The sequence below is a fragment of the Heteronotia binoei genome, chromosome 6 (genome assembly GCF_032191835.1).
Source record: "Heteronotia binoei isolate CCM8104 ecotype False Entrance Well chromosome 6, APGP_CSIRO_Hbin_v1, whole genome shotgun sequence".
Taxonomy (NCBI): Eukaryota; Metazoa; Chordata; class Lepidosauria; order Squamata; family Gekkonidae; genus Heteronotia; species Heteronotia binoei.
The window spans coordinates 78,442,698-78,454,154 of record NC_083228.1 but is presented as its reverse complement, the minus strand read 5'-3'; the positions used below and the strand labels follow the sequence as shown (position 1 = coordinate 78,454,154).

At 44.0% G+C, this 11,457-nt stretch overlaps 2 protein-coding genes across 2 annotated transcripts in view; both read right to left on the bottom strand.

The window, feature by feature from the left end:
* Nucleotides 1–8: 8 nt before the first annotated feature.
* ANKRD2 (ankyrin repeat domain 2) lies at nt 9–6,835 on the bottom strand. Its single transcript, XM_060240853.1, has 9 exons — nt 6,501–6,835; nt 6,168–6,281; nt 3,665–3,805; nt 3,234–3,341; nt 1,963–2,061; nt 1,564–1,662; nt 1,197–1,295; nt 389–487; nt 9–195 (listed from the first exon to the last, which is right to left on the bottom strand). Exons 1-9 carry the CDS (start codon nt 6,639–6,641, stop codon nt 97–99), a joined length of 999 nt encoding a protein of 332 aa, XP_060096836.1. The 5' UTR covers nt 6,642–6,835; the 3' UTR covers nt 9–96.
* A 2,787-nt stretch (nt 6,836–9,622) lies between these two features.
* UBTD1 (ubiquitin domain containing 1) overlaps nt 9,623–11,457 on the bottom strand; it is a 29,561-nt gene continuing 27,726 nt past the window's right edge. Inside the window, exon 3 of the mRNA XM_060241846.1 lies at nt 9,623–10,798. Within this exon, the coding sequence (XP_060097829.1) occupies nt 10,413–10,798 (386 nt within the window). The 3' untranslated portion in view covers nt 9,623–10,412. The remainder of the gene's footprint in view (nt 10,799–11,457) is intronic.

Here is an 11,457-nt window from a genome sequence, read left to right as displayed (position 1 = left end):
ACTTCTTCTTTTTTAACTTGGGTGGTAACAACAGCCTCTTGGAGTCCACAGTCATCCTGGCTTGAGTCCCACCAGACTTCCCTCCCCTCATCTGCCTCATGCTGGCATCTCTGCTGTGTCTGGCTCTTGCTTCTCCAACACTTCCCGCGTATCTTTTTGCCATAGCTGCACAAGGTCTGTAGGAGTCTTCCCAGCCTGTAGCAGGAAACAGAGGTGAGAAAGGTAAGTATCTTTGTATCATGCAACTGCTGCAACATGACCTAGATGTAGCTAGCAGCTGAACTGACAAGACAGTAGGCTTTAATCTATAAGCTAAGCTGAAGGTAAAATCACCAGTAAAGTGTTAAAATGTTATCCCTTGGTTGGGTCATAACAGGGCAACACTCACCAGGTTTTTGGCCATCATGTCAGCCCCATGCAGAATCAGCAACTTAATGATCTTGTAGCGATTGAGACGAACAGCATCATGCAGGGCACTGTCTCCCTCCTGCAACAGATACAGTAACAGCACATTGTGGAAGGTGAGGAGAGACAGAAATCAGGCACCAGAACTAATATTGACATAAGAATAAGGGAAGCTTTAGCAGCCAGAGGAGCATCCCTCCAGTTCAGATCTCTCAAGTGCTTTGCAAATGCAGTCTGATATACTAAATATAGCTTTGGAGGCAGAGACTAGCCAACTTGCTAATGAGACAGAATGTTACCAAGTACCCTCGATGGTTTTAGTCAGGCTAGCTGAACAGAATCTTTCTGCCTGTCCTTAGTAGGAAGGGCTGCAGTTTCACCATTGTTATCGATGAAGCTTGCTTGCTTAATTAGCTGAAGGATCCATATGGAGTACTTTTCACTCAGTGCATCCCTGGCTGGCTGGAAATTACTAGAGAGGTATGGAAGGGACCGGGTTATGAAACAACTCAGCCCCACCCTGAAAAGAGGAGTGGGGTCAAGCACACTAGTCCTAATACTCAAGAACCGAATTTAGTAAGGTTTGATAAGGTTGCTTACATTTTAAATTATTCTACTAGTGTCAAATTTATTTTCCTTTCATTTTGTTGCTTTTTAACAAATTTCAGGGACAAGGTCTCATCTGCTGGTGCAGCATTGCAGTTGCACACCTTAAGCAATTGACTGGAGTGAGGTGAGCTATACACATTGCAGTAAATAGCATGCGATTTTTTTCAAGGCTCTTGTCTTACTCGGTCACGGGAGTTGATATCCATTCCACTGTTAATCAGATGTTCCACAATCTCAGTCACACCAGTGCGGGTGGCCACATGCAGAGGAGTGCTAAGAAGCTGTGTTTGAACAAATATAGGACGGAAGCCAAAAGGAAGAAACATTATTTTATATTAACCCAATCCTTCCCATCAGTGTGCCCCATATTCCAGTTACTTTAATGCAATGCAACCACAACTTCCCTTCTAAAATCCTCTTTTGCCCCTATGCTTTCACACAAAGTTCAACCATTTTCCCCCAACAGCTGACTTCAATTTTTACCACAATGCTCTTCTTCCACCCCAGTTCTCAAAAAGCAGTTTCTAGAATCCCTACTCCTTCACTCACCTTGTCCTTGACATTGAAATTGGCTCCTTTCTCTTGCAAAAGTTTCACCACATCAAGATGTCCACCACGGCAGGCCCAATGCATAGCAGTGGCATCCAGCTGTCAGCAGGAAGAACACATCTGTCAGTAGAGGAGAGCCACTCCACCTTGCACCTATACTCATTTGCATCCACCCTTGGAGTTTAATTTTGTGCATCCATACACCTGTACTTTCCAGCTGCACATGAACTAGTAGAAAGCTTCAAAGCCAATTTTGATCCTCAGAAAACCCAATTAACATTTTCTTTAGACAGGAAATTAATAGTGATAGAGAACAGAAGAAAGGGATTGCCAAAACTGCAGAATGGTTGAAATGAAAGCAAGCATGAATGTGGAAGGATGTGAGGAGGGGTATCTTACTCGATCTCTCAAGTCAACAGTGGCACCATAGACCAAAAGCTTCTCCACTATCTCTGTGTATCCCTCAAGTGAGGCACGATGTAAAGCTGTCCTGCGGAACTAAGTGAAAGAGAAAGGAAGTCTTCAATAAAGGATACAGTAAAAAATAAAAAAGTCCTGTACCAATTAACTATAGCACAAAATCTCCTGGTGTTTTTCTTTAAAACTTTGTTTGCTCCAGACATCTCCCCACTTCCCACCACAACATCACCAGTCCAGTACTTATTAAACATTTCCATACATTGCTGAAAGGAAGTTTGTGAAATTTCTTTCATGTTCACTATATATACAGAAGTACTGAGGCTTTTGTTCTTGCAGACTTCACAAGGTTGTTCCCAATGCAGTATTCCCTCTAAGGAGCTAGTGTGAGCTAGCTCACAATTTTTTAGCCTCTGGCTCACACATTTTTGTTGTCATTCAGGAAGGATGGCCACAGAGCAAATTACTTTATGCAGTAGCCAAACTGCTTGCTCACAACTTTAATGCCAGTAGCTCACAAACTAGAATTTTTGCTCACAATACTCCACAGCTTAGAGGGAGCATTGGTTTCCATTGATGTTTCCCAGTTAGCCACTTCTTGTACTAAATTGGCATATATGGATTCAGAGATTAAAGACCAGAGGTGTTTCAAGAAGCCATTCACCTAGCCCCCCCGCACCCGCGTATTGGTGCTCTTTGAGACAACGTATCTAAGTACTTAACATGTCTTCATATTAAACTGAAAATTTATTTCTCAGGTTAAAAAATAGATGGTGTTCAATACCCCCCTCTCAAAAATTATGTAATTGATTTATTCAGAGAGAAGCAATAGCTTAATGATAGATCATGTGCTTTGTATGCAGAAGGTCCCAGATTCAATCCACAGTACCTCCAGTTAAAAGTCTCAGATCACAGATGTTAGAAACGATGTTCTGGTGCCTGGGAAGAAACAGTGCTATGTGCTAGAAAGACTAGTGGTCTGACATTATGACACATTTGTTACACTTATAAAAAAGTGACATGACCATGTATCAAGTTTATATTCTCTTAGGACACTGAGTATTTTCATTTTCCCTTACTGTCCTGCCCGGAACTCTACATTCTTATCCAGCTAAGACACAATCCTAGATGCAGAGGTTACTTACTACCACACTGTTACTACCGCACATTCTAATTCATAGCTCGGATGGCAACAGTAATAAATAAACATAGGAAAGATAATGGAGAATGGTATTCCCTGAGTGTTGTGATACCTCATCACTGGTATCTGGAGAACCTCCATCTGCTAGGAACTTCTCTATCACATGCACCTTGCCCTGTACAGCAGCTTTCAAGAAATCCTCTTCTGCCACAGGACCTGTCTGCAGGAAAGGATTGATGGTTCAGTAGGTGTTGCAAAAGCTCAGAAAGTATAGCAAGTTTAAAAAAAAAAATTTAAAATGAAAGCCTTAAACTCTGAGAATGGACATAATTATTCCCAATCCCCTATCCACAGTTCCAAACACTTAATACAGACATTGCTTATCATAGGGATGACATGCATGCAGAGGCTCCCATTTTGGGAGAAGATTTTTTGCTGCCTTGCTTCTGCTTACTAAATCTGCTGCGGATGAATTCTGAGATCTCACTACTCCTTCCCAAGAGCTCCCACCTCCCACAACCCTGACAACAGAATTTCCCTTACAATTTCCTCTGGCTCAGGCTCTGGCTTCTTCTCTTCCTTCTTTTTGGGTTTCTTGCGTAGCTCAAAGAGGTACTGAGTGCCACCAACTTCAATGATCTCCCGCCTTAGGTCCACAGAGCTCTTTCGCACCCTCTCCTGGCCCTGTAAAGGACAGAGAGTGAGAGGGAGAGATAGAAGGCAGAAGGAGAGAGATTTGTGAAGAATTCTCTGGGTTATTACTGGATTATCTTCTCCTCATCCTGTAACTGTAAACCCCTTTTTGTTTTGCTTTCCAGTTGTAGCCAAGGACATGCTGATCAAAGGCTTATTTTTGTCTTTGCTGACTTCCTACAATGTCTTTGACTTATCACAATGCCAAATTTAATAACACAGTGTCCTGCTGATTAGATTATTTCCTTTCACCCATGGAGATACCACCTTCATCTCCATACTTGTTTGAACAGCCCTAAGGGAAGGGGTCATCTAATCCAGTGGTCCCCAACCTTTCTGGCACCATGGACTGACTTTGTGGAAGACAATTTTTTTCACGGACCAGTGTATGTGCGTGGGAGGGGGGTGTTGGGGTTTTTTGCTCCCCCAGGATGCCCCCTGCCTGTGCCCCTTCACTGCCTCCCATGGGGTCTTTAAATGGAGGAGGGAGACTGGGGCTGTTTCTGCCACCCCCCCACTAGGTGGCCAGGTGGCAGAAGGCCAATCTGCCTCCCCTTCCCACACAAGAGTATGCTACTAAAGGAACAGTGGAGGTCAGTTGCTGACTGCTTATTCAGCTTGTATAGCTGTCCCTTAATGCACAGTTGTGCTAGTATCTCATTTCTAATAATACAAAATCAGATGTCAACTTTTGTCCTTAATAATACGAATACAATCCATCTCCCTGTAGAGTAGCCAGCCTTTGGTCTGATGAAGGAAGCCTGCCGTGATTCTTGGCTGCCGTGAGCAGCATCTGTTGCGAAATGAAATCACAGCGGTTGCATCCCGTTGATTTCCATCCCTTTGCTCTTGGATTGTGATGGTGACTCGTCTGGTGCAAATGCAGGGTGTTTCTTACTAGCAGTCATGCTAGTAAAAAAAACATACTATCTCGCCAAGTATAAACTATGTTGAGAACCATAGTGGTAGGCAGAATTGGACATTGGGATGGAAGTCCAGGTCCTCAAGACATAGGCTCAGAAGGAGGGGAAGCAGGTTGTAGCCTTGCATTTTAAGTCTTCACCATCATCTCAAGGGAGGAGAATGTAAGACCATTGGGTCTACAGACTGAAATTACCTAACTGCATCTCTGGGCAAACCTAGGAGACCTAGAAATTTATCTTAGGGTCAAGAAAGAGAGATGAATCTTACAAGAACAACATGACAGGGCTCAGGGATGTGGTTGGAGAAACTTAGGTGCAGATGATTATAATGAAACAGAAGACTTGCTGTTTGGAAGAATTGTGTTTAGTACTAGGTGAATACAAGTGAGATACTCTCATTAAGCCAGTACTGAAGGAGGAGGAGGAGATTGGATTTATACCCCACTATCAGGGCTGGCCCTAGACTGTCAGGCACCCTAGGCAAGGCTAGGTTTGGTGCCCTTCCTGCACTGATAATGTCATTGAATCACATGGAGAGGTGCCCAAGTTGGTGCCCCCAGAAGGCCAGTGCCCTAGGCAATTGCCTAGTTTGCCCAGTGGTAGGGCCGGCCCTGCCCACTATTCACTACCCAAAGGAGTCTGAGAGTGGTTTACAATCTCCCTTCCCTTCCTCACAACAGACACCCTGTGATCAGTGTTCCCTCTAAGCTGAGTTAGCGTGAGCTAGCTCACAGGTTTTTAGCCTCCAGCTCACACGTTTTTGTCTTAGCTCAAGAAGTATGATCCCAGAGCACAATAATTTAAGCAGTAGCTCACCACTTTAATGCCTGTAGCTCAAAAAGCAGAATTTTTGCTCACAAGACTCTGCAGCTTAGAGGTAACATTGCCTGTGAGGTAGGTGGGGCTGAGAGCTCTGACAGAAACTGGTCTTTCCAGAACAGCCTCTGCCATGGTCACTCTAGCAGTTGCATGTGGAATGGGGAATCAAACCAACACACTTAACCACTATACCAAACTGGCTCTCCAGGACTGTAAAAGAGCTGTGGCATCTTTTACAATCCTAGGCATAGGGGGCATATAATATTTCAAATTAATTGTCTTGCCTGCCATAGCTGATGTACATACACACAAAGAGAAAGAGAGAGAGGGAGGGAGAGGGAGTGTAATGGAAGGCACAAGCCAGCCCATTATTTGCCTATAGAATTATGTTCCCATCAGTGTCTAATGGGGTATTACAAGGGTTATTAGCATAAGACAATTTGTAAAAGCATTCAGTTATGTAAAGAAAACAAAATGCACATACTTAATACTTGTGCCCAATGGATTATGTTTGGGGTGCTACTTCTAGTGGAATGAGTTCACAGATAAAGATAATTGCATGAAATGGAATAAGCTTTGAAAACCATGCTGAAGGCCCCAACTCCTCTGACCTTAAGCCCCTCGACACCTTTGTTGAAAAGTCCATGCCTCTTTTCCTCTTCCAGCTGTGGAAAGTCCATCCGTGCCATTTCTTGTTGTTTTGCAGGGGGGTGGGAGCGGTGTTTCTGAATGAAACATACAGAAGATGAACAAATGCTGAAGTCTTAAACACTTACCTTTTCTCTCCTTGGCATCTTTACACCTGAAGTAGCTAATTACTTCATACTATGACTGTCCCTTCCATCATTGTCAAGGACGCTATACACCCACTCCTGGAGTCCTATTATAACCTGGTCTAGCCTTTGGGCTTCCAGCAAACTAGCCCATGTCTCCTAGAAACTGACCTCCTGTTCTTCCTCAAGTGCCAGCTTCTGTTCAATTAATTCTGTTGCCCACTTCACTCCCTGATCAGCAGCAGCCATGTTTTCTGCATTGTCACGGAGCTGTAAATCCTCTTGACATCTTTGAAAGCCAGGCTCAGCCATCTTCCTAGCACTTATACAGTATTCACTGGTCCTGACCTAGTCTTGTTGCAGCCACTGCTATAAAGACCTGATGCATGGTTCTGTCTCAAGTGACAACCCTACTTCCCTCCCCTCACACGCCTTTGTTATGAGTTCAGCCTGTCACATTCTTTCCTTGTCCAGCTGCCCAGAAGTCACCTTCCTAAAGTGGCCAGTTACTGCTCAAAGAATCCCTGTCCCCAAAGGGAAACACTCAAAGAACTGTTCCCCACACTCGTATGGTGAGGGGGTGGTGGTGAATGGCAGGATGGAATGTTGGTTTAGAATCCTGTCAATTTCACACAGACTGCTGTCTCCCTCCAGGTTAGAAAGGGGACAAAGATTGTGGCTTCATGCCCAGGTACTGTCCTGTGAGTCATTACCATTCCTGGTAGATTTGTCTGTCATTCATGCATACATTTGTACATACATTTACCCCACAAACCCATAAGCACACTGACACACTTCCTCCGAAAATAGAGTCCTAATACAGAGCTGAAAGTTCAAAAGTATAAACTGCAGCATCCAAAATATGAACATTTATAACATTCAGATATGAAAAGATATAGCCATCATGTGAAAACTGTGAAATCCTGGAATCATGTGCAGTTCTCTCCAGAAGGGGGCATGTGGTAATCTTATTCTAAATGTCCTCAATAGCTTTGTTTAAGTGTCCCTCTGGTCTCCCAACTAGATTTTCTGCCAGTATGAGAAGTGAAATGTTTCTTATTTGATTTATATTCTGCTCTGTTCTATAGTCTTAAAATGTCTTACAGCACTTTTTCCAAGTGCAGTGCCATTCCCTAGCTACGTTTTACATTTTTAGCCCATTGCTGTGGGTGCCACGTGCTCCCCAGGAGTCTACTTGCATGGACATACACTCAAGCAGCTGGGTTTCGCCAGGAAACAGCTTACCCACCTGCCAAGCTGCTAACTTAGGCACAAAGCCTGGAACAGTAAGCCTGGAACACTCTGAATAACATTGGGTGAGCTGGGGGCAGGGGAGAGGACAGCACCAGGATGGGCTGAGCTGGGAGCTATTTGTGGTGACGGACACACCACTCTGTCTCTCACAGTCTCATTACCCCAAAATTGTACCATGACAGCAGAGCAATTGAACTCATTCCTGAGAGCTCCTAGGTGCCCCTCCAAAGGACAGGGGAAAGATTTTGTTAAATTATTGCAATAAGAATAGACTTTTCCTAAATTTTGAGAAGTCTAAAATTATGGTGTTTCGGCAGAACTGGAAGCCCACTGATTGGACCATTCAATGGCAAATCCATTGAACAGGTTAAAAGTTTCAAATACCTTGGCATTCATTTCTGTTACAACTCTAGCTGAGCCACACACACCCCTGTTTAGAGAAGGAGGCAGGAAGAAAGTCAATATATTCAAACATATCTTGGACCCCATTCCAATGGAGTTCAAAGCCACGGATGCTATTATAACCAGTCTTTTTCAGAAGACACATGGCAATGGAGCTGTCTCTACCCCAGCCTACAATAACCAGTTTTAACCCAAACAAGCCAGTCATTGTAAGGTAAGGCTGAATGGGGACCTCCACATTCCAAGGCAGTGTGCCATTTGCTGGGCAGCGGCAGCTGTGGGAGACTTCGGCTAATGCCCCTGCTTGTGAGCTCTCTGGTTGGCTGCTCTGGAAAACAGAAGGGTAAATTAACTGAAAATTGTTCTTCTGACCCAACAAAGCTCCTCTTCTGCTATACTGAACATTAGTTGGTATAAAAAGATAAAATTTCTATTACTTAATAACAGGACATGTGCGCCAGTTCACACAATACTTGACAGATGTGTACTGTGAATAAATCTACTTGAGAAATTTTAATAGTTTATGTAAACCTCTAACTAAGATTAACTGGCTAGAAAGCCTCAGACACAGCGTATATTCATCTGACAAAGGGAGATTTGACCCTCAAAAGTTTTTACCCTGAAAATCTTGTTAGTCTTTAGGTGCTACTGGCTTCCAGTCTGGAGAATGTTTAGACCATCTGGGTGGATTGGTGTACATTTGTGTCTGGGCTTGACCTATCAAGAAGCCATGTCATCCTGACAAAAACGGCCAACGTGATCTCATATGTCATTTTAGAAGCTTTATGTGATTCAATTGTGCAAGCTGGTCAGACTGTAATAATAAACCTGAACTGAACATATGTCATTTATTTTTCCTCCCTTCTTTTTAGCTTGCAGGTGTGCAATTTACACCTGATCAAATACTGTAGATCAACAGACAGAGCCTTGCCAAGTGCTCTTCCCCCCACTTTTTTTTTAAAGTACAACTGGTGTAGCTCTAAAGTGATCTTGGGATGTATTAGATAATATTAATCAACATATTATTCTTGTATTTGTTTCAAGAACCACTTGTGCCCAAAATCTGTTATCATTTCTGTTTCCCTCCAACTATAAATAATGTAAATAAATAAAACATAATGCCATTGAGGGCTATTGTGGTTAACCCTCTTAACCCTTTCTCTACTGCTACAGATTTCCGCCTCTTTATCTCTTCCCCATATGAGGTATGAAGCTGAAAGTGAGCAATTATTTATACAGGGGAATCAGTGAATGCAAGAAAAGTTACGCTTCCTTCTCATCCATTGATCCTCCCTTATAAACTACTTCCCCCTCCACTGTTATTTCTAAATAATTTCTAGTTCCATCCTGAAACATAGTCTTGGACTTCATGGCAGTTTCATGTCCATGTCGGACTCTTCTCATAAAAATCGCCCATCTCCCCCTTGGTAGCACGATTTCCCTTACCTACAAAGGCCAGGTTGGTAAGTATTTCTCCCCAGCCAAAGTTGGAACTTAGATTGTCTAATTAATGAGTCTGTTTCTTCCTACTAAGCATATGAATGCTTTTCTAAGTTAAGAAAATTGTTAAAAGCTTTCTTAAGATAAGAAAGAAGACCAGGTTCAGGCTGAATCAGGCAACAGGACAGGTTCAGGGCTAGTTGGAAAAGGTTTTATTGATAAATTACACTGAGATCTATACATACAGGAACAATCCTCCATTTCCCCCATCTAGCTGAAAGGCTGTCTGTATAACCAGAATGTGTATCTGTCCCACTGGCTCATCACAGGTGATTATGCAAACAGGACCAATCTCAGTATTACTGAGGCCTCATTCACTAGATCAGATACTGGGAACCAGATACTGCAGGATGTTTGATAAGGCATCCTGGCCCTCTGCCCAGCATGGTACTTTTTGTGGGGGATGCTTTGGTCTCACATGCCCTAGAAAAGCTTCTTGATGCCCAAGTGGCAAGATCTATGCTCAGTCCCTGAAGGGACTAAACACACAATCCCTCACATGGGCTTACAGGCCCAGTGTAGACAGCTCCAGCTGGGTTGAAGCCAAGGAGAAGAGGAGGAAGGCATGTGTTTCAGTACCAACCTAGAAATAGAGGATAAAGACAGTCAATCGGGGGGGGGGGTGTGGTCTGGGTGGTAAAAAAAATGGCCCTAATGGTCATGAATATATAAATCCAATATCTTCATGAGAGGCAAACCATGGGAAAAATCCACCGTCAAGACTCCCCACCTGTGCTGTTTGCTACCCCTTGTCTGTGCCCTGCAGCAAATGAACATGTGCGATTCTCTAAGGGCCACCATAAAATCTTCCCACCATAGTTTGGAGAATACCGTCTGCTTTCCCCAGGCACAAGAGCAGCCTTGTGCTCATGAGCTGAAGCTCAGCCCCTGGGCCACAGAATGGGCCCTGAGTCAGCCACCTCCAACTCAGTTCCTTGGCGCAGGTGGCTGATTGATGATTACTTGAATGACAAAGTCCTTCTGGATTTTGGTTTCCTGAAGGCGGGTCCGGTCTGTCAGGAGCTTGCCAGAAAAAAACCAGCGCTGCCAGGCAGGCTCCAGCCCCTCCTGGGCAAAGAGCTGCTTTTTGAGCTGCCCAATAGTGTCAGTCATGCTGGCGCTCAGGCGCAGGTCCTTGCCAGTGGAGAGGCGCACTTTCAGGGGGAATTCACGCCGGGTGTTGGGTGCTGGCTCAGGGGGCTCCACACCCTCCTCCTCACTTCTCTCCATAATCAGGTTGACAGGTGGGGCAAGGCAATAAACAGGAAGCTGATAACGGTTCCCCAATTCATCGTAGCACTCAGTAAGGGAGCCTGCAGGAGAATGAAGAAACCAGCAGAGGGCATGAGAAGCTTGGGATAAAAGTATGCCTTTCCGCAGGCCAATTTAAGACACTCCTGGATTTCTATACTGAAGTCTCCAAAGCCTATGAAATAGAGACTTTCAATTTTTTCCTTCAAACCAAAATCTCTTTCTTGATGCCTTTGCATCTGTTCATGTACTCCTATGTCCTAAATTCCTTCCAGTTCTCTCTCTAGTTCTGATATTCCCCAATTTTATTATGCAGTCTTAGACCACTTCCTGTCCCCAGCCTTAGGATGCACACTAATTTAGGGGCAGTACCCAATTACCCCAACTGCATGATTCTCCCTGTTCTCTTTGAATCATCTGAACCCAATCTCTTTGAACAAATGGATATAAGACTGTCCAGTCTCCAGTTCAAACTGTCTCCTCTTAGCAATGAGATTAGTGTAATCATGCCTAGACTTCCTAAGACGAGAGAAGAAAGTTCTCCGTAACTATGAAATGCCACCCTCAAGTTCCTGGGAACTCCACAAAGTCATGTTATCCTGCAGTTGAATTCAGAAGAGCAATGGAAAGAGGTGGAACAATCTTGTCCAAGCTCTGCTCAACTTGTGCTTGGAGGGTTCGCTAGCAGGGATGGGACAAAGCTTGCCGTTCTCAGTTTTCT